Source organism: Gossypium hirsutum, chromosome D02 (assembly GCF_007990345.1).
Source record: "Gossypium hirsutum isolate 1008001.06 chromosome D02, Gossypium_hirsutum_v2.1, whole genome shotgun sequence".
In the NCBI taxonomy this organism is placed as follows: domain Eukaryota; kingdom Viridiplantae; phylum Streptophyta; class Magnoliopsida; order Malvales; family Malvaceae; genus Gossypium; species Gossypium hirsutum.
In genome coordinates this window covers 27,913,397-27,937,320 of record NC_053438.1, presented here as the reverse complement: position 1 = coordinate 27,937,320, position 23,924 = coordinate 27,913,397, and the positions used below count along the sequence as shown (strand labels likewise).

The 23,924-nt window shown below is 33.5% G+C and overlaps 3 protein-coding genes across 5 annotated transcripts; 1 reads left to right on the top strand and 2 right to left on the bottom strand.

The window, feature by feature from the left end:
* Positions 1-12,082: 12,082 nt before the first annotated feature.
* On the top strand, positions 12,083-16,034 carry LOC107910652 (probable inactive receptor kinase At5g58300). 2 transcript variants are annotated; one of them, XM_041088664.1, is made up of 4 exons: positions 12,083-12,384; positions 12,515-12,578; positions 13,069-14,363; positions 14,645-16,034. In XM_041088664.1, the coding sequence occupies exons 2-4, from the start codon at positions 12,517-12,519 to the stop codon at positions 15,199-15,201; spliced, it is 1,914 nt and encodes a 637-aa protein (XP_040944598.1). In that variant the 5' UTR covers positions 12,083-12,384; positions 12,515-12,516; the 3' UTR covers positions 15,202-16,034. The 2 variants fall into 2 exon arrangements, with proteins under 2 accessions (XP_040944598.1, XP_016694078.1); XM_016838589.2 differs by having other exon boundaries at positions 12,083-12,578.
* A 2,942-nt stretch (positions 16,035-18,976) lies between these two features.
* Positions 18,977-20,050, bottom strand: LOC107908081 (geranylgeranyl pyrophosphate synthase, chloroplastic). Its single transcript, XM_016835353.1, has 2 exons — positions 20,047-20,050; positions 18,977-19,577 (listed from the first exon to the last, which is right to left on the bottom strand). The coding sequence occupies exons 1-2, from the start codon at positions 20,048-20,050 to the stop codon at positions 19,222-19,224; spliced, it is 360 nt and encodes a 119-aa protein (XP_016690842.1). The 3' UTR covers positions 18,977-19,221.
* LOC107910653 (receptor-like protein kinase FERONIA) lies at positions 19,062-23,243 on the bottom strand. Of its 2 annotated transcripts, none has more exons than XM_016838590.2 (2): positions 23,081-23,243; positions 19,062-22,953 (listed from the first exon to the last, which is right to left on the bottom strand). In XM_016838590.2, exon 2 carries the CDS (start codon positions 22,852-22,854, stop codon positions 20,185-20,187), a length of 2,670 nt encoding a protein of 889 aa, XP_016694079.1. In that variant the 5' UTR covers positions 22,855-22,953; positions 23,081-23,243; the 3' UTR covers positions 19,062-20,184. The 2 variants fall into 2 exon arrangements, with proteins under 2 accessions (XP_016694079.1, XP_040944597.1); XM_041088663.1 differs by having other exon boundaries at positions 19,062-22,781; positions 23,081-23,242.
* Between the last annotated feature and the right edge of the window lie 681 nt (positions 23,244-23,924).

The window sequence follows — 23,924 nt, the reverse complement described above, 5'->3', positions numbered from 1 at the left end:
GTTCTTGAGCTTAGAAATTGGCCTCCAAAAGACCGAACATTCCCAAAACACTTTCCCCTTTTTCTTTCTTTAGTTTCGGCTAGAACCCAAAAACAATGAAGTCTCCACTCCTTCCCTAGCTCACGGCACTTCAAGAAAAGAAAGAAGATGAAGACTTTCTCTTGCTTTCTTATTTTATCCCCCCTTTCTTTTTTTTTGATCTATTTTAATCATTTACTAATAAAAGCATCATTAAAAATTCAACTTAATGGAAGAACCATCCTTGCTTGGCCGGCTACTACTTGAGGTTTGGGTGATTTGACATGCAAACCCAAGTTTCCTCACTTTGTTATCATTTGATCCTTACATATTCCCCTATCATATTTTCTTAGGTTCTCAACTAAGTCAATCACATGAAATTCACCGTCATAAGTCTAAATTAAAACATCAAATTTTCACACATGCACTATGGTTTAAATTCATGAACAATTACATAAAAATCACATTAACATACCTTTGATTTATGAACTAACCATGGCCGAATGCCTTGGCTTCTTCTTCTCCTTTTTTTTTCTTTCACTAGTTACGGCAATGGGGAAAAGAAAGATGGACATACCTTGTTTCTATCACCCTTTCCTTCTTTTAATTATTCTTTCTTCCATAATATAAAGCCATTAACTATTATCATGCTAAAATAAAATGCATATAATATCTATCAACTATCATTATGGCCGGTCACTAATTAAAAGTAGTCCATTTGACATGCAAGTCCCTCATGTCAATAACTCATGCATTATTTGGCCACTTTAAATTTCACCTATCACATTTTCAAGTCTTATCACATGGGTCCTTTCTTATAAATTAACACCGCCTTGATAAAATCAAGGCACGAAATATTCGCACATACAAATTCCACATTCAATAAGCACAGAATATAACATCTGATTATTTTTGTGACTCGGTTTTGGGGTTCCAAAACCACTTTCGACTAGGGTCAAATTAGGGGTGTCACATTCATAAAGGTATGTCTTAGGGAGAGCTCAGTCATGATATTATAGTGGAATGACTTTGTGACTAAATGAGTTTATAATTAATAAACGAAAAGTTGGAACTTAATTATAAATCACTTGAGCCTCAATTGCATATGTCCAATTGGTCCCTTCGCTAGTCGTTAAAACCGAAAATGAATTGTGTTTTGAATCAAAATGATCAGAATGAATAGAAATAGAGAAATGAAAAACATTCAAAACTGATTATGGTTTTTTTCAAAATAGAGAAATAGAATCATTTGAAAATGAATGTGATTTTCTCAAAATGGAAATGAAAATGAGAAATGACTCATTTGCAAATGTAGATGAATTAGTTAAAAATGATCGGAAGAATGAGTTTGTGTTTTTTAGCTATTTTAAAGCCCAAAAATGAAAATAAACCATTCGATCATAATGAACAAGTTGAGTTGTGAAATATTAAATATATTTTTTCAAAAATTTTACCAGGGGTAAAATAGTTATAATTTTACTGGAGGTAAAATTGGGATGAGAAAACTATTTTATTTAATATAAATATTGAAGTTCATTTTGTGATAGAAAAGCATAATCAGGTTGGGTCAAATTACAAAGTACTAGGTCGAAAAGTCTAGGAAGTACTCGTAATTAGACCCAATGTGAGAGAGGCCCAATATAACACCCCTAACCCATCTCCATCGTCAGATTAGGGTTACGAAGCATTATGACAGTTAACAAATTCAATTATAATATAAAAAAATCTAAAATTAAATTGAATAAAATGAAATAGTCATAATTAAATTGAATAAAATAAATAGGTACTAATTTAAAAAAACAGAAAAAATGTGGAAATAACTAAAAACAAGGTCATAAGGCCGTGAGGCTAGGCCGTGTGACAAAGCCCAGACCGTGTAGCTCAAAGACATGATCGTGTGGCCAAATCATATAACAACTTGAGTTTGTGTAACAAAGGTTTACACGACCGTGTCGCCAAGTCATGTAATAATCTGATGCCGTGTGGGAAATCCTGCACCAAAAATCAAATAGGCTACATGACCATGTGGAGTAGCCGTGTGTGGCACACGGCCGTGTGCACCCAAAATAACTTCAAAAAAAAACAAGTCATTTTCTCAACCATTCCTTAGGATCCAAGCCAAACCATTTCCAACCATTTTTACCTATTCAAAGCACATTTAAACATGTCAAAATATACCAATTCACATACAACCTATGTGCTTAACCAATGTGCCACATTGGCACCACAATTCAATGTGAAATATAAACCATTCATGTTATTCACTCAAACAACAACAATTACCATAACATATACTTACCTAAACACATAATAAGCTAATCAAAACTTGACCAATTTCACCTCATTATCATATATCAAATAGGTGCTAACATTAAATACATCTAAGTTTCATACTATCTTATTCACAACCAAAATACCAAAACATGATTTTTAGCTTACACAGAAACATTCTATATAAATGCCACAAGTAACCCAACTATATATAACTTTAAAAATCTACCGAGTCAAGTGACGGTAGGTGTGAGCTCCTTGTTGATCTAATCGACACATCCCGAATGTCCACAATCTACAGAAAAATAAGCATACGGATAATTATATCAAATACTTAGTAAGCTCATACAATTTAATTATCACTTACCTCAAGTCCTATCATGTAAAAAATTCAAATTGAGATACAATTTAACCTATCAAAATTCAATCCGCATCATTAATATAGGCAACATGCATGAGCTCAATTATATGAAAATCCATAATTATTTTCAATTCCAAGTAAATCAATTATAATCCCATAATCAAATCACACAAGTTCTTTAATTAATTTCACAAATAAGTTTCCAAGACTTTTAATAGCAAACATTCCCGATGAAATTTCGTAAAAATACCTCAGTATACAGATGGGAACAGTAGTGTCTGGTTACCCAATAGGGTCAACCTACACAAATAATTGTTTGGCCAGGGCTTAAGATTAAGTATTCTCCAATCCGCAACATATGCAGGAGCTAGGAGCTTGGGCAAGAACACAAACCTGTTTACGAGCATTTACTAATCCATCAGGATATACTTGAGATAAATTATAAATCAAGTCCAACAACAATAATTATCGACAATCTTAGTATAACAAGTTAACATAAATGAGTAACTTCATTGTGTATAAGCTTACCCGACAAAACCGTAGCAATTTAGCTAATATGGACTATTCAACAGTTTTCCATTTTTCGTCGAAGTCAACAACTTAATCTATATAATAGTTAAGATTCAAAATATCAATATCAATCTCATAATAATACTCAAATTTATATTTATAATCTTTTAATTTCATTTTACACAATTTTCCTAAACTTTTACATTTTATTCAATTTAGTCCCTAAAATCAAACTTATCATAACTTCCAAATTTAAACTAATTTCAAATACATTTAATTGTAGCCACCTATTATCAAAAATCTTGAATCTTACATATCAATTTCAAGAAATTAACAATTTAGTCTTTATGTTCAAAATTAACAAAAATCACTTTATAAAATATTCCTTAAACATTTCATAGCTTCCAAATCTATGATTTTCTATCAAGAACATCTAAGATTCATCAAGGCCAAGTTTTAAAATCTTTAACAGTTTTGGAAATGGAGATATGAGTTAGTTGGACCTAATTGCAACGATCTCAAAAATATGAAAATTACAATAAACGGGATTGAAATCACTTACCAATTTAGGGATTTAAGGATCAACATGACCAAGGTTTTTCTCCCTTCTTACATTCAGCCTTCATAAGAAAATATGAAGAGCATGTTTGTTTTCTTTTTAATTTTAACTTATATATTATGATTAACTTATTAATTAATCATAATTAGTTTAATAAATCATTAATTCATTAACGTTAATCTTAATTAACACTTTTGGTGATGATAGTTGGCTATCACCACCGTTTGACCATTTATCAATGGTCTAATTACTTATTTGGTCCTCCAATTAATTAAGATTTCATAGTAATTAACTTCTACTACTTTTACAATTTAGTCATTGTACCCAAATTAACCATCCAATCACCAAAATTTACAGACCAAACTTTAATTCACCTATATAGTAACTCTATAAATATTTAATAAAAATATTTACGGGCTTGGTTTACAGAAACAAGGTCCCGATAGCTCATTTTTCAAAACAACTTAACTTTAAGGACGAACCACTTGTACTTAACTAATTATCCAATTAAATGGAATTATAAAATAAAAATTCTCTATATCATAATATATGACTCATAAATATTAAATAATAATATTTAGAAACTCACTCGTCAAAATAGTAGTCCCGAAACCATTATTTCTGACACCACTGGAAAGCGGGCTGTTACACCCAGAAACCCATCATGGATATGAGGGGGCAACAATCCTAGTAGGGATACTAAGGGATGTTGTCTACCCTACCCCTACTTTATGTAGGAAATTGTTTTTCTAGTTGAAATAAATTTCTACAATTTAATAGGGGTTCTACTTTCTCTCCTTATAAATAGATGGCACCGGTAAAGTTATTAACATAACTTTAAGATATTATTATCCTATCAAAAAATAGAGAGAATTTATTCTCAACTATTAAATATATTTTTCCAGAATAACAATTCTGTCAGTTTCTATTTGAGGAAAGAAAATATTCGTTTTCACCCTAAAAGAAAATAATTTTTTTTCTAGTTTTGTGTTTTGATTTGTAATAGCCCGATTTTGGGCCTAGTCAGAACAGTGGTTTCGGGACCAAAAATTTGACGAGAAAAAAAATTATTTTTATTATATTTTTATGGTCTAAGATTTCATGGAATGATTTTGTGAAAATTTCGTTCGAAAATTTCGACGTTTGGGCACTCAATTTAGTAAAAAGGACTAAATTGTAAAAAAATGCAAAAGTTGAGTTCTACATGTTAAAAGTGTCCAATTGTTATGAAATTTTAAATTAGAGGTCCTTAAATGAAAATTAGATCATTGGTTAACTTGTTGGACAAAAATGGAAATGAGATAAGTGAAATAGAATATTTTTAAGTTGGGGGCATTTTGGTTATTTAGTAATTAAAAGAATTAAAAAGGCCAAAATAGCCAAAAAATTGTCCATCTTCAAGCCTTGGCCGAATTTCACAAGGGGGGAGCCATAGTTAGGGTTTTCAAGCTTCCAAGCTCCATACTAAGTGATTCCAAGCCCTGTTTTTAATGTTCTTTATGTTTTTAGTCCCGATAACTTAATTTAGCTTATTCTAGCTATAATTTAACCTAGGGTTTATATTTGGAAAAATACCCATAGGTTAAATGTGTTTATTTTTGATGTTTTATGGTAGAATGTGAAGCTTGAAATTATGTTAAACAACTTTTGCTAAGCGATTTTAAGTGAAAACGAGTAAAACGACATAATCGGTAAAAATACCTAATGTTCATAAGTGTTAGAGTGGGAATTCGATGTTGCCATAGAAGGGAAAAATGTTTAGCATATCATAATACATAAGAATAAGGGATGAAGTTTAATTTACGAGCTTTGGGGCAAAAGTGTAAATATGCAAAAGTTTATGGGAAAAATTGTAATTTTGTCAAAGTTTGAGTCAATGACTGTTTTGATAAATGTGAGTATTAAATAAGTCAAATGTGTTATTATAGATCAAGAAAGAAGTGGAATCGACCTTGATCGAAGAAAAGAAAAGATTAAAGACTAAATTGCTAAATTTTTATATTGTTGCACCAAAGTAAGTTACGTGTAAATAATAACAATATATTTTTATAAATTGTGAATTATATTTGATATGTGAATTAATATTGAATGCGGAAGGAAAATTTTTCATGAATTATTCAAGTGATAAAGTGTTTACAATAAAGTGTTAAGTGTAAATTCCCGGTTGAAATTAGGAATAGAAGTGGATACAAGTGACATGTCACTAGAGACCAGTGTTACAGTGTTACAGTGAGTCCCGGGTGCTGGGTGATCTAGCATGTGTTGCAGATACCTGACAGCTTGTGTGAGCAGGCCGTGGACATTTCTAGTATTATTGATCAGTGGTAGCTTCAGCTACATTTCAATGGTAGCTACGGCTACGTATCAGTGGTAGCTTCGGCTACATTTCAGTGTGGCACTTATGTGCTAATTCTCTACGTATCCGTGTACATTCTGAGTGTTCAACGGGAAATTGACTAAGTGAAAATACATGAGATCATGTAACGATTAAGTGTAATTGAATGACAAATATATGTGTGGAATTGAATTGAATAGTGATCGAAAGTGAAAAAGTGAAATTATGAAATAGTAGAATTAGCAACAAAATAGTTTTGGACAAAAATAGTTGTGTGAAGTTTAAAAATCACCATAAATGGTGGAAATCAAATTAGAGAGTGAATAAGATATGAAATGAAAGCTTAATGAGTCTATTTTTACATAAAAGAAATAGAGCAAACAAAAGACTTATATATTTTGAGATATTTTAAGTTTAGTGAGACAGTGTCAAAATGAGTTTGGAATCCCCTGTTCCGACTTTAGAAAATTGTTAAAAATTGTAAAAAAAATAATTAAGGGCTAAACTTTATATGTTTAAAACCCTGAATAAGTATATTTTCAAGTGAAATAAATGTAGGTACCATCTGAATTTTTTACAGTGAGATAATTAATTTTTAGTGAAGAGAGGTCAGAACTGTCGAGAAGTGAAATAGGGAAACTTTAAAGAATAAACTGTACTTATTGGCTAAGCCAAAAATTCTAAAAATTTTATTGTAAGAAGATATGTGAATCTAGTTTCAAGAAAAATTAACGGATCTTAATTTGCAGCTCTATAGTTTCGGATAAAAATAATTTAGTGACTCTGACTCGGATAGACAACTTTGAATATACATGTGAGTGAATAGTAAAATTATAGAAAATGTTATTTATAACTGTGTTATGTACATTAAGGATGTGGAATGGAGATGAGGAGGAGGAAAAATAAAATATATGAATAATTTGTATATAAATTGGTCATATGCCGATTATATTTGATAAACGTTGAATTAGAAATGACATAATGTTTCATTTCAATTAGTTATTATGAATTGAATTGTAAATTCATATGGATGAAACCAAACAATTATTTGTTCGTATTATGCATGACATAATGTATTATTCTATATATATATTCATGGTTGAATTATGATTGTTGAGAAAGATAGATAAATTGGAAAGAAAGTTCAAATTGAGTAGAACGCAGGGTTGAGTACTTTCGTTCAGTGATAAAGACGAATTGACGAAAAATACCATGGATGGACAATGGCAATAAGTGATATGTAATTTCGTGTAAGACCATAGCTAGCCTATGGCATCGGTATATGTTATGAGATTACGTGTAAGACCATAGCTGGGCTATGGCATCGGTATATGTTATGAGATTACGTGTAAGACCATAGTTGGACTATGGCATCGAGAAAATAAAGTACTCAATTCCATAAGACGTTCACTAATTTGACAAAGTTGGTAAGTTGATACGAGTCACAAAGGCCCAACTCAAGCTCAAGAACGTGATGGGCTCAAATTACCACAAGGCCCAATAACGAGGTCAAAGGCCAGGCAAATGCGTATGAAACTAAATGGAACCGTTCAAGACTTCATTAGCAAGGCCTTAGATGCATAAACAAAGGAAAAAGAAAATCAAGATTCACTTTCTTGTTTTCAAGAAAATCAAGAAACCAAATCTTGGTCCAATTTTGCTGTTTTGAGCGATTTCAAGAATCAAGAAAATCAAGATTTCAAATCTTGGAAATCTTGGTCCAAGAAACTAAATCTTGCAGCTAAGGCATATTGGATCTCAGTTACGAGCATCAACGAACCAATTTTGGGAGAGAACGGATTACAAGCCCAAGTTCTTGAAGATACGACCCGATAAGATGTTCCAAGCCCAACCAAGAAGTTTAAATTAGACTTAGTTGAAAATTAGGCCAAATTGTCAAAGTGGCCCAATTTGTAAAATTTTAATTCTTTAAATACTTAGTTTTAATTTTTAGACTTTATGAATAAAATTTCTATGTAATAATTCAGTCCAAGAGGCCCATTTAAAGGCCTTGGACGAAATTCCCTTGAAAGGCAACAATTAGGGTTTTTTTTAGTTTTCCTAGTAGGGATAGGAAAGTAGTTAGGAGGCCTATATATATGGCTTGGCCGACCACCCTTATACATGATATATTGAATTCAGATTTTTTTTTTATGGAGTGAAAACTCTTTTTGAGTTTCTCCAAGAATTCTCTCTTGAGTTTTCTTTAGAAGTAGTTTAACAATCTTTTTTATTGTGGGAGCCATCTTCAACCTTCTTCTTATCGTGTTTTTACATTGGAGGGAAGATTAGAGCCGTTTGAAGGGAGTTGTGAAATCTTTCTTAATTTCAAGGCTTCTTAGGACTTTATCCATCTTTTTTGCTGTTTGTTCTTTTTTAGCTATTTTTGTTTGTGTCGAATTGTTGATTAACTTAGTTTAATTGTTCTTGTTGTGTTTCCAGCCATTACAAGCTTCAAAGATCTATTTTGCAACATTCTTTGGCATCAAGAAACGTTCTTTATTCATCCTTTTCTTGCCGCCCAAGTATCATTCTGTTTCAATTTGGTTTTCTTGGTCTTTTAAGTTTAATTTTCTGTTTTCTATTTTCGTTTTAGATCTAAGTGTCGATAGTTTTCGTAAGACTTTTCCCCTGACTTGGCAACTCGATCTTGGTCCTCGCGCAACCCCCTATCATAAGTGTTACATGGACTCACACTCAAGTGATAGATTTATTGTGATTGTTGAAGTTGAATTCAATTAAGTGATTTCACCAATTGGATATTGTATATGGCAAGATATTTGAAGTTCAATAAGTGATATATGAAATTAATATGAAAAGATTTATGATTGTTATTAGTATTGTTTCTGACATAATGTGGATTCTTCGATGTTGAAATAATTTAACGGATTTATTGAGCATATGAATTAGTATGAGACTCATACGAGTTAGTATAGATATGTACATGTGTCTTATAAGCTTTGAAATGATAAGACTTGTGAATTAATTTGTGTGAAAGTATATGGGATAGATTAGTGAATCTTTATAAGATATTGAATATTTAATATATTACAATGGTTTAATAGGAAAAATATGACGATACGAGAATATGAAATGATATGGATCAATTCAAGTATTCGCGAGAAGCAAGTAATAATTGATATATTCATATGACGAGAAAGTGAAGGATTATAAGTTCATATATGGCTATGAAATGAACAAATGGTGATAGCTATAAGGCTTGGATCGAATGAGTATATATATATTGGGCCTTGTAAGCCCTAATTAGTGATTCGAAGATAATAATTTGAAAGTTTTAATCTGAATAAAATTTTATAACTCAGTTTAATACGTTTATAAATGTATGTGTTTTGGTAATGCCTCGTACCCTATTCCGTCGCCGAATACGGGTAAGGGACATCGCCAGATTCGACCATAACGTTTAGGCTGGGTTTGGGTTGTTACATGATTCAATTGGATCGAACCTACACTTGAAGCAGTTCGTGGTATGAGAATAGTAAAGAAGATCGTTTGGTTCAAAGTCAAAAAACATCAAGGATTCGTTTATCCGAAAACACAGGTATGATTTCGGTTTAAGGTTTATTGCTATAAATATCACAAACCAAGTCAGTTTTCAAAATTTTAATTTTTCGCTATGCAAGAAAATTGTTTTCAACCCGAGTTCTTTTTCCAATATCAATGTCGGGGCACCAGTCTTTCAATGTTGCAACATCCAACTTTGAAGCCAAGGAAGTTCAGTTCGATGTTCAGTGTCATGACACTGGTTCGACGAGGCTCAATTTACATCTGAGGGTGTTTTATCCCGCATAGTTTTAATTAAATGTGATTAGTCATTTGTAATTAACCTAATTCGGTCATACAACACTGTTATTATAAATAGCAAAGCTCAGGACTTGATTAGAGGCATTTTTCCCTTTGTTTAATTTCTTTCTGCTTAGATTATGGTTGATATTGGGGGAAATTGCTGCTTTACTTTGGTTGATGTTAATTTCAGTTTTAGTTTTTAGTTTGTTCATCAAATCTTATTATTTATTTTGGTTTTGCTTGCAATCTACTTCAACTAAACATCTGTTTAACGGGTTTTCCGTTTCTGTACGGAATCGACATCCAACATATCCAATTTCTCTTTTCCTTTTCTTTTATTTTGATATTTATTTTGAATGTTTGAATTTAAATGAGGGAAATTCGCATCCATGATGAACTAAAACTTTAGGGAGATTGACCAGTGAATGTGGGATTAATTAATATTTAGGGTTTGCTTTATAGTTAGTTGGGTTGGATTGAGTGTGATTAAACCCTAGGATTGATGACCCTAGTAAGTAATTTAGGTAGATGAGGTCGAAAGAGTAGTTTATTGAGCATCTCTCAATTTATCTCGGTTTAAGTTGTGAGGTCGAAAGATAAATAGCTTCTGCTGACTAGTTTATTTAGTTAGAGGCTGAAAGATAATAATTAGGTTAATTACTAGTTGATTCATTAAACCCCTAAATTCGAAGTTAATTATGAACACTGAAGAGAGTTAATGTTCTGTTTATTTAATTTGAGCAAAATCCGATTGTTTGCTAGTTTTCTTATTTTTATGTTAATTTTTTTTCATATTATTCTCTTTTATTTGTCATACTATAAGTTTATATTATTAGTATTTAGCCCACTTAGTGTAGAAATTATTAGTTAGTTTAATTCAGCTTCCTTGGGTACGATACTTGGAACACTTTTGTGTTCCTTTGTAACTTCTATATTATAACCTAACCCATGTACTTGTAGACACCACTTAATTTATATCTTTTTGTTGCAGTATTTTTAGTCCCGACGTTCACACGTTGGGACGGTGGTCAATACCTATGTCTAATCTAATATTTATATTGAAGCAATTTACTTATGTAATGTCACCTTTAATTAAGTTACCAACTCAATTATGAAATTAAAAAAAATATTTTTCTTTTAAATTATAATTAATATTATTATGTTGACACTTTTACTTTTTTATACTTTTATATCATCTTTAAATAAAAGAATTAAAAATCCAAAAATTTAACACGTGTTCAATAGTATTAAGATATAAAGTCATTACCAATCCACCTATATTCATTGTTAAATAAATTTTAAAGATAAAATATTTCTTTTACCTATTGTGGTTGGGACGAAATGTAATTATTATTATTATATTATTTAAATGTTAGATTGAATTAATGTCACGTGTTAACTTAAAAACAACTCAATCAAGATAATTACTAAATAAATAACAATAAATATTATTATGGGTATTTTTGTTTTTCATACCTTTATATAAAATCTATAAAATATAAATATACAAATGCTAAGATTTCAACTTAAAATATTAACTTAACATCTTATACATACACGCTATAGTAAGGTTTTTATAGTAAAAGAAGGAAGGGTAAACTACCTCACTAATCACTTTAAATTAGGGTTTTTCGATTTTGATTACTCAAAATTTTTTGTCAATTTAATCATTACCATTAAAAATATATATTCAAATGATCACTCAGCTGTTATGTCATTAAGGGATTGATTCGATAAAAGATATTTTTGTCAGTTCAAATTTTTTTTTCAAATTTTTGCTTTTATGTATATATATATTATAAATTATATATATAGATAATGTATATAATTAGTACAAATAATTATTTCGTTAAATGCTACATTCTTTTTCAATTTAAATAATGAAATTAATGAAGTACATATTAAAATCCTATAAATACGGTTTAAATATGATTAAACATGTATGTATATTAACTTAAACTAAAATATTATTTAAAAATAAAAAATAAAAAACATTTAAATTTAAATTAAGAAATTTTTATATAATACTGAACAACACTATAAATACTGTTTAAAAATTTAAAATTTTTATTATAATTAATTTAAATTAAAATCTTTTTAAAATAAATACATTCACATTTATCTCTCATATCATCAAGTAAACTTCTAACAAAAATAAAAGAAGTAGTTTAATCCAAAACCTTAATTTATAATTTATTATTAATAAATATAAAGAAGTTAGAGAGGGGAGAAGAAAAGTTTGACTAGGAGTCAACCTATTCTTTTCAGTACTCAATGCAACTTCTTTATTTTTAGGAAGCAATTCTTAATTTTGGTCAAACAATTTTCAGATTCCGTCGGCTCCGACTTTCTTCCAGATCTGCACTGCATTTTCGAGTTTAAGCCCTACGCTATCCTCAAATAACACCTGCGCACTGCCTCTTAATTCCCTCTTTTTTTCGTGGAAGGAATGCAAATTCCAAAACCCAGATTGTCCAATTTAGCTTCTTAGCCTCTTGGCACTTTGTAACCCCATTTTTGCTAAAGGTTTGTTGCTCATATAATTTCTTCTTTCCTTTATATATTTTAGTTCAAGTGGAAGGAAGAAAGCTCCTCTGCATTTGGAACTTGGTTGTTTTAACTGCAATGTTCGTTCCTTGGGAGCTATAATTTTCAGGAATGTATGTCTCTAATGAATTGTACAATTGCTTCCGGGAAGGAAAAAAAAACCATTACATATTGTAAGTTCAACTCATCTCTGATTTTTTTCCTTTTGAATATGTTTCTTTATTTAGCTTGTCTTAAATATTGTACCAACATTATGTTCTTCAGCTTCTGATTTTTGGGGAAATTCATAAATTTATCATATTATTCCATATTATATGTAATATTTAAATATTTTATTCGTATTGTGTCTGTTTCACAAACCAGAAAGCTTGACTTGATAGATAACCTCTAATTAATCCAAAGTAAATATTTTGTCATTGCTTGTGCTCCATTTCAGCTGAAAAAGGAACTTTGACTAAACCATGCTTTTATCTCCTTTATGATTTTTCATGTCTTTATTTTTATAGTGATTATTATCATTATAGTTATTAACTTTTTCTCATAGTTTCCATCCTCATTGTATGCCGGACAAATGTTGACTGCTTTCGAGTATGATTGAGAAGAAAGTTTTTAAAATGCCATCCTTTTAAAGATTTTCTAACTAAACCTGTTGATAAATGGCAGGGGAATGAAGACTGTTGAAATGAAGCTGGCATCCTACTTTGCTGCATTTGCTTGTCTGTTTCTTTGTTGCAGTTCAGGAACAGTTGCTGACTTAGACTTAGATGAGCAAGCCCTCCTGCAATTTTCTGCCACAGTTCCTCATGGCCGTAAACTTAATTGGAGTCCTGCTACCCCGGTATGCACTTCATGGGTTGGCATCAATTGCACCAAGGATGGCTCCCGTGTAATAGCCTTGCACCTTCCTGGTGTTGGACTGCACGGTCAAATTCCGGCCAACACACTCGGAAAGCTTGATGCTCTCATGGTCCTCAGCCTTCGGTCGAACCGTCTCAGCGGGAACCTTCCATCTGATGTACTCTCCCTTCCCACTCTTCGTTATGTATACCTTCAGCTTAACAACTTTTCGGGTGACATCCCTTCCTCTCTCCCTCCCAGTCTGGATTTCCTTGATCTCTCCTTCAACTCCTTGACAGGCAACATTCCAACCGCAATTCAGAATCTAACAAACCTGACTGGTTTAAACCTTCACAATAACTCCCTTACAGGACCTATTCCCAATTTCAGTCTTCCAAGGCTTAGGCTTTTGAATTTGAGCTACAACCATTTAAATGGATCAGTCCCATCTTCCTTCCAGAAGTTCCCTGCTTCTTCTTTTGTAGGAAACCATATATGTGGGCCTCCATTTAACCAATGTCTTACAATTAGCCCTTCACCATCACCTTCCCCCACTAACTTCCCTCCACCGACAGTACCAGAAAACCCAAGAAGAGACTCCCATAAGAAATTAAGTATAGGTGCTATAATTGCCATAGGAGTAACAGGTTCTGCACTGGTGTTTTTCTTGTTGCTTATACTAGTACTTAGCTGTTTAAAGAAAAAGCGCAATCAAGGTGGTGCTCTTACATCAAAAGTGAAAGGTGGAAGGAGTGAGAAACCTAAGGAGGATTTCGGGAGTGAGGTGCAAGAGGCTGAGAAGAACAAATTGGTTTTCTTTGAAGGCTGTTCTTACAATTTTGATCTTGAGGATTTGTTGAGAGCTTCAGCTGAAGTACTCGGGAAAGGGAGTTATGGTACGACCTATAAGGCGATTTTGGAGGAAGGAATAACAGTGGTTGTGAAGAGGTTGAAAGAAGTAGCTGCAGGGAAGAGAGAATTTGAACAACAAATGGGAATTGTTGGAAGGCTTGGTCAGCACCCAAATCTTGTGCCACTTCGTGCTTATTACTATTCAAAGGATGAGAAGTTGATGGTATATGACTTCATAGCTGCAGGAAGTTTTTCCTCATTATTGCATGGTAATTTTAACTAATCACCTTTTTTTTTTTCATTTTATTTCCTGAATTGTATTAGAATCATGTTTGGAGATCAATTATTTACATGATGTTACTCAAGACTCAGGGGTGTGTTAGATAAGGGTATATATGTCCACCACGGATATGTTTTAACTTTTGGATGTATGTGGATGAACAGTCATATCCCTATACTTATATTTAGTTATGTGTCCAACATTTCAACAAAAATGAAGAGTCAGACTAACGTAGCTTTTCATGTTCCTTTGTTTATAATTTCAATACAGGAAGCAGAGAACGTGGGCGTCCTCTTCCAGGCTGGGATTCGAGGGTAAAGATTTCTCTGGGAGCAGCAAAAGGCATTGCCTACATCCATTCTTCTGGAGGTGGAAAATTCATCCATGGCAACATCAAGTCCTCCAATGTCCTCCTCACAAAAGACTTACATGGCTGCATTTCTGATTTTGGATTGACTCCTTTAATGACTTCTCCAAAGGTTCCGTCTAGAAGTGCAGGATACCGAGCACCCGAGGTGATTGAATCTCGAAAGTTTACTCAAAAGTCTGATGTCTACAGTTTCGGTGTACTTCTCCTAGAGATGCTGACAGGCAAAGCAGCAACCCAATCATCAGGGCATGAAGACGTGGTCGACCTTCCAAGGTGGGTTCAGTCTGTTGTTAGAGAGGAATGGACTGCTGAGGTATTTGATGTAGAGCTGATGAAATATCAAAATATTGAAGAAGAGCTGGTGCAGATGCTCCAGATAGCAATGACTTGTGTGGCAAGGCTTCCGGACATGAGACCTACAATGGAAGAAGTAACTCGGATGATTGAAGAAATTTGACCTTCTGTTTCTGAAAATCGACCATCATCAGAGGACAACAGGTCCAAGGGCTCAGATACTCAAACCCCATGATCACTGCAACTATGACATCGATGTTGTGATTTCAGACATAAGGAACACCGACAAGGATTCAAGTTTGAATGTTGTTAGATGCCCGTCTTTGTATCACTTCCCGGACATTCAAAGGCTTCCCTGTGAGTGTTAGGAAAGTTGTGGAAGAACAACAGGCTGAAATCTGTAGAAAATGTTAGGAAAATCAGATGAATAACCGCATCTCTTCTGTATACAATACAAGTAAACATTAATTGTCACAAATTACAGCCAGCAAGTTTTTCATACATCCAGAATTATCGCAAATGGTGTGAAACAAGTATACCATGTATATTGCAGGAAAAAATACGAAGAATCTAAGCTAAGACTCGGAGCTTAAGTGTTGTTAACCAGGTCAGCACCGGTAACATATTTAGTGACAAATGACATTAACCGGAACGGAGCACCAATCAGGGGAGCATCTATGAGTGGTACAGTATTATTTTCACTCTCAATAACCTGGGATTTGAAATCCCTTGCATCAGTATCATCCAAAGGAATTGCACAATTTCCCCCAAGTCAGCAGCTTCTAGAGAATCCAACTTTGATGGATTGAGGTAAGGAATCAGACATGTCAATGACAGTTGGATGTCCTGCTGCCATTTTTTGTCGCTCAAGCTTAACATATAACTCATTCACCTGCCAAAAAGTTAGGTACATACACTGAAAAAACTGCCTTTGTATATTGTCTTGAAAAGAACAATAGTAGAATAAATAGAATCATAATGTGTTGCAGCACAAAAGGCACCTTCTCAACAAGCTCCGTATTCTCCATGATCAGTTTCTCAACAAGAACACTTGTTGCTTCAATCTGAGAGGTCAGGTCCTCAATACAATAAGCTTGCTACATTAGAGAAAACTTGTCAACTACATTGTTTCTAAATTTGTGATTAACTAGCAAAGTTTGCACTAAAAGTACTATGGAAGCTTTTATACTTAGAATCAGATTGCATTTTATCTCCTACTGAAAAATGGGCAAATTAGTCTCTGTACATTAGATTAAAGAGTCAACTAGTCCTTTTATTAAAAATCTCATTCATTTTTGCTATTAAAAATTAGTCCTTATATGCCAGCATGAGGTACATGCAATACGCAATGTGTCACTGTTAAGTTATTCTGTTAATCATGTTAGTTTTTAGCAGTACAAATGGATAAAATTTTAACAGATGTGATCAATTTGCTCTTTAATTTAATATACAAGAATTAGTTTACCCGTTTCCTGAGTAGAAAGAGTAAAATACAATTTGACTTCTAAACTTCTACCTCTACGTCAATAGGAACGGGGTTGTCTACAACTTTATCCAGTTCAATACACAACTCTCTGATTTCCAACTTCTGATGAAAATCGTCCTTCAACTCATCATGTTCAACATTAACATAGGGGACCTCCTCTTCAGACTTGTGCACATCATGTTCGACGCTCTCTTCCACAGGAGCATTCATCATGCACCAGTTTCTAACAGCTTCAAATAATCCGTCAAACAAATTGGACAAAGATGACATCTTAGCTTCTAATGTGTCGGTCTGTGGCAAAAGATGGGTTGCCGAGATATTCTTCATTCTCCACATCCCTCTCCAGATAACGATATGGGGATACGAACCATATGCTGAATAGCTACCCGACCAACCTTGGTTGTAGTCATCCATCGCGTTTGCATAGCCATATCGATCATAAGAATATTCGTGCAAGTATTCCTGACTCCCATAATAGCCCTCATAGCTCCAATTTTCCGTCGAAGCTCCATTCGTCAAACTTGAGTGCTCATCATATCCATATTGCTTACTTGGCCACCTATATCCATGAGACTTGTAAGAACACTCATATCTTTGTCTCCCATAATTGTCATTGTAATCCCAGCTAGACATCGAAACCCCATTTGCATCAGGCTCGAATTGATCTTCTGGTTAGCTATAACTATTATTGTACATTATTGAAGTGAAGAATGATTATCAGAAAAGAAAAAGAAAATAAAGTTAAGCGTCATATCTATAATTTTAGAGATCACTAATTATCTCACTACAAAGCATGAAAATTATTATAAAACAATTCAACTACCAAACACAAAATTTCCCCGGCAATGGCACCAACAATTTGATCGTGCCTCAGGGTATGTACATCGATCAGAAAAAAGTGCAAACAAAGAATAACACATGTGATGTTCTACAAGTGTCACAAGTATAGTTGTAATATTTTTAAGTGTGCACAATAGAATACTTATGGAATATTCTTAGATCGAACCCACAGGAATTGGTCGATAAAAATGAATTAACCGCAACAAGCATGCAAACTAGAAAGTCTAATTAGTTAATGTCTAACACGCTATAGTATGACAAATCATAAATTGGAAAGGTTGAACTACGGCAATAGCTAAAGGACTAAATTGTAAAAAATTTAAAATTATACCAAAAATAATTAAAGACAAAGTTAGTAGTTGATTAATATTTGTGTTAATAATTAATTCGAATTGTATTGAATAATTTTCTAATTGGATTAATTTTCACCTCTCGGTTATAAATTACCCAATTACAGTTTAGTATAATTAATCTCTCGATCTCACTTAGACTAAATAATAACAACCAAATTTATACACAATAAGGTTTATTTTGGTCTCATTTATCTATGTGTTTACTTAGAGTTGTCAATTCTAAATTTCTACGTTTAATCAATTTAGTCCAAATTATTTCAATCTAATCCCTAATTTTTAAATTAGTTACCCTTATTTAAATAACAACACCCAATGGTTTTTATATTCATTTAAATAATTAAATAATACAAAAATTGAAAGTAATAATTAAATACACCTAAGGTCACGTTTGGTTCGCTGTAATGGAATAGAGGCGTAATACTAATTCAATTGTTTGCTTGAATGGAATGGAATAGAGACGTAATAGTATTCTTGTGTTTGGTTGAATGAAATGATGTTGTAATAGCATAAGTAAAAAAACTAAAATGACTAGAATACCCTTAGCATAATTTTTTGTAGATAGATGATTATTGTTATTGTTATTAAATTTTAATAAGATTATTAATATAAATAATAAATAATTTAATCATATTTTAACATAATTATTATTAAATATAATTTAATAAAAATATATAATTTAATAAAATTAAATTTTCATCTATTTATTGAATTAAAATTAATTTTATATTTATACAATTGCACCAAAATAAAATTTTTAAATCACATTCTACATCAAATTAAAATTTAATGTAATTTTAAGATTTATTTGAAATTTTGTTGTTTCCATATTTATTATTAATATTCATCACATCTAACCGACACAGATCATGTTCTAGCTTATATATACATACAAGCCAAAAAATAACATTACCAAGTAATAAACATTTCAAAAATATATCCAAATAAGTAATTTGAATATAACATTAGAGCAGTACAAGCTTTGTCCTGAAAATTTTCATTTCATTGAACTGCATCGATCAAGATGCATTTGTTAACTTGATAGTATCCTACAAGTAAATGGGGAAGGATCGGCAAAGGCAGTGTTACAGCAGGCAATTTGTCACAAAATATGCCTAATCTGTCCCTTGATAAACTAAAATCTGCAATACCATACATAAGCCGTGGACAGTAATGAAAATTTTCCAAATTCAAACACCCAATTCCATACAACTATTCTTTATAGAGATCACCATACATGTAAGAACTCATAAGACCAACAATTGAGGAAGAACTAACAATTAAATCCCAATTTAATGGGAATTTTATATAATATAAATTACAGCAACAAAGAGAAAAACGATATTCTATCATTATCATCCTTGTAGAAGAATACATCCAACATTAGAACTATTTCTCCTGCTTCTTTCACAAAGCCTTTTGTATCAAACATAACAAGAAGCATCAAATCAAGGCCTTTTCGTCAACCAACAAGAATAAGAATTACACAACAACAAAAACAAAAGAGTTAGTTTTGCCTGTAAGCTATGTAATTAGCCAAAGCAATCAAAGGGGCAGCTTTCTCAGAATCAAATCCTTGGAGCAACTCCAATGAATCACTTCTCAATTTCTCTGCAAACTCCTTTGATTTCTCTATTCCAATCAACTTTGGATAAGTGACTTTATCAGCCAACAAATCTTTTCCTGCAGTCTTCCCTAATTCCTTAGATGATTTTGTCACATCAAGAATGTCATCCACAACCTGAAACAAAAGCCCAATATACCTTGCAAATTTCCTCAACCTTTCCACATCTTCATCACATCTACCTCCAAGAACTGCCCCCAAAACTACAGCAGCTTCAAGCAAAGCAGCAGTGAAACTTTCTTAGAAGGTTATTTAGTATGGTAGAAAAATTACTCTATTGTGTTAAGTAAAATATTTGCAAGAACAAAGTAGCTAAATGAAAATTTATATAAAGCAAATTGGTATAGTCTTAACAAAAGTTTCACTCTTTAGGGAACTTGCATAGATAGTTTATGTTCTAAAAGAACTTTTTATCGAACAGTTGCATTCAATATGAAAAGTCATAGTTCTTTAAATACAGGAATGTCAACATGGCTCAGTTCGACTCATATGATTTTGACAGCTAATCCAAATATTCTCGTCAATTTTAGAATTAAATAAAATATTTCAGAAAATCTATTTGTTCCACAAATAACGCCGAACCCAACTAAGAAGCAAAACACTCGGATTACACCAAATCCGTCTCATCTCATCCACCACCGCACACATATCATGATAATACACAATAGTTAGGGGGGGCTATCACTTAAATGCAAATGACGGTACAACCCATTATTTTTACACTCTTCATCAAATTTCAGCTACAAATTACTCACTGCGCTCAAAACATATCCAGTGAAAGTGGTAAATAGAAAAAAAAAAGTACTATGTATAGTAACTAAATAAGTAAATGAATACAATGAAACCTCAACGCCCTTTCGGATTCATGATCTGTGAAAAAACAGCACTTGGTGTCAACCCATCAGAGTCTTCACTAGCTAGGCTGCGACCCCCGATGCTCATACTCATGCCGCTGCTCCTCGAATCTGCCACATTTATGTCAAAACCAGGGGATGCATTAGGATCCTTTTTGCCTTTACAGGTTACATCGTAGGTCCCCTCCTCAACTTCCAATTCACTAATTCCCTTGCCACTCTCTTCGGCGCTCTCCTGCAGCTGCAAAGCAAACTCCAGGTTCCATAGCACATCACCCATGGACGGTCTGTCGATTCCCTGATCAGCTACACACTTCATTGCAGTCTCAGCAAACTTTTTGAAGCATTCCGGTGCTATCTTCCCTTTCAGATATGGATCCATTATCTGATCAAGGATGCCTTTCTTGTGACAATGTGCAGCCCACTCTGCAAGGCTCACTTGCTCCTTTGGCAGCGTAGGATTCAATGCTGGACGGGCACAAAGGATCTCAAAAAGGACGACCCCAAATGAGTAAACATCGGACTTATCAGTTAGCTGTTGCCTTCTGAAATACTCAGGATCCAAATAGCCAAAGCTGCCCTTCACAACAGTGCTCACATGAGTATTATCCAATGTGGGGCCAGTTTTCGACAATCCGAAATCAGAAACTTTCGCTACCCATTTCTCATCCAGAAGAATGTTGGTTGTCTTCACATCACGGTGAATGATAGTGTGTTTGGCACCAGTGTGAAGATAGTGTAAACCGCGAGCAGCACCAATGCATATTTCAAGCCTTTGCTTCCATGGAAGAGGCGGCTTTTGGGTTTTGTAGAGATGCTCACGCAACGTTCCATAAGCCATATAATCATAAACTAGGATCATTTCACAGTTCTCTTCACAGTAACCGATCAACGAAACAAGGTGGCGGTGGCGGAGTTTGGAAAGCATTTCTATCTCAGTCTGAAACTCATGCACACCTTGCTCAGATAGTGGGTTGCCACGCTTGATTGCAACTTTAGTTGCTGCGCCATCAATTTCTCCCTTGTAAACTTTTCCGAAACCTCCCACCCCAAGGACTAAAGCCTCGTCAAAGTTGTTTGTGGCAGCCTTGATCTCAGCAAATGAGAAATGGCGACAAAGGTTTGAAGGAAGGGAGGAAACATAGCTCCCTGTGGTATTTGTCTTTGCTGAACCTGCAGAGTGTGAATTTCCATACAACGAAAGAGGAAGCCATCCTGATGGACCATCACTCGTGCTAGGATCCTTTCCATGCCTACGACGGCGCGAAGCAGCAACAACACAGAAACCAATAACAAGAGCTAGAACCACTCCACCACTTACTCCACCAGCAATAATTGCCTTCTGGTTCTTCGAGTAACCTTGATGAGATGGCAAAGCCAATGATGGATCGACTACGTCCTGTTTTGGACCAGGGACAGGATTCGGCCCTGCAAGGTTGCTTTTCGGATCACTTATCTTGAATATCTCCACACCATTTAAGATTGCATCATAATATTGGGGCTTGCCACTCGTGTCTGGATGCAATGCAAGCCAAAGATCCTGCTGTGAATTCCCTCCAGGAACAATAACAACGTAATCCACATACACAGGAACATCAACTTGGTCACTTGCCAGGGCAATCACATCGACCCCTTGATCGGCTGTTTGATTGTTTAGGAACACATCAAACACTCTCTGATTAATCTTGGTGATGTTATCAGTAAACTCGCAGAAATGTAACCTGACCAAGTAGGAGAATCCAGAGTCCACACTGAACATCCAAGTTAAATTGTAATGATTGTTTATTTCAGCATTCGGCCCCATGGATCTAGCAGTGGCGTATACATCTTTTGGAGCAATATAAGTGGGCATGGTTCCATAATCGATAGTGACATTCGGATCAGCAGCCCCCGAAACTCCATACGCAGCCCCAAACAGGTATGGCTGGTCATCATACCAAGACCTAAACAGACCTGTATCAGCCGAAGGTGAGATATCATTTCCACCGACATTCAGTCGGTAAATCTTCTCGAGGGCAGTGCTATTATCGATGGTGAAGGGAATATTCTGTCCGACAATGGATATCCCATCGGCATTACCATAAATATCAGGCATTGACAAAACCTCAATCCCATTGACAAACGCATAGGCATTAGAGGGAGTGGAAGGAGTAAATGTTAGGTTCAAATGGTCATCATCCACATTGATGGAATACTCCTTAACAACAAAAGCATAATTCAAAGCTTCACTGGTTTGAGCAGCACTGAAATTCTTAAGAAGAGTGTAGGAACCACAAGTGACCGAAAACAAAGCATTGGCTGCAATCTGCCCATCGTAGGAATTAGCATAGAAATACAACCTAAGGAATTTCCGACCAGGTACGACCGGGAAACTATAGGTGAAGTTGGAGCGAAAAACACGGGCTGTCATGTAAGGAACTTCGGGAACGGCAGGATCTTGCGTGGCAGCTTGGGAAGCCACCGAATTCCCGCTTCCCACCAAGAACTTGGACCCAACATCAGGCGTCCATTTCCGATTATCATTATCGGTGGCCTCAGATTTCCCACCACAATTTAGAAGAATTTTCTCAGTTGGAACATAATCAGCAGCTAAGACAAGTTGAAACAACAAGGAGACTAAAATGATAATACACATAGAACAGAACTCATCAGCTGAATTCATGGTGCAGTTAAAATGGGGTTCACAACGCCAGATCCGGGACACATTCAGGACTTTAAGCTTCCAAAATGGAATTATCAAAGGAAACCCAGATTTCCTCAGCTAAAAGAAGATGAAGATTTCAGATCCAAAGGACCAACTATGAGTACCACAGATTAATCTAAATGAACCCAAGAACAAAAAAAAAAAAAAGGTAGTGTGCGAAAGATGAGACTTTCAAGCCATTTACCTTAAGTAGCTGTCTAAGAGAAGGGAAGAGAGATATGAGTAACTGAGTCAAAAATGGAAGAAGACTGCGACAACAGAAACTGAACGGCGGTTTTGTTTCTAGTTTAGTTTTGTGTCTGAAATGGAAACTCTGTCGAGTCGCCCAACAATGAAGAGCACACGAATGATTTTATTAGTTCACATAGACTTAATAAATTTGCAGTGGATTAAAGCCGTAATTAGTTATTTAAGTGTTTGGTTAAATAGAATTAAATAAAATTATAATAATATTCTGTTTTTGGTTGGATAAAATGATGTCGTAATAGCATAAGAAAAAAAAATTAAAATGTGTTCTTAGTATAATTTTTTAGATAGATAATTATTGTTATTATTATTAAATTTTAATAGGATTATTATTAAAAACAGTTTAATCGTATTCTAATATAATTATTATTAAATATAATTTAATAATAATATTTTTATATTAAATTATATTAAAATATTTTATTTTTATATTTTTTAAATCTAAATTTTAAAAGATTAATCTGAAAATTAATTTTTTTATCATTCAATATTGCATAAAATAGTCAATTTTTTGTAATATCAAAAAATAATTATTACGAAAAGACAAGTAATAGAGAGATAATGAAATATTTCGTTCAATCAAACAACACTCAATGAATAAAAGGGGAAGGCTATTACCTTCTCCAGCTAAACATGGTGTTACATTTGTTGTTAATAAATTATAAAAATTAAAACATAAATTAATGACTTGCGGCAGTTGACAGTATGACATCAAACAATTTTTTGTTAAATTGCACAGCTAGTCCCTACATTGAAGAAACAAATTATGCGGCAAAATGTTG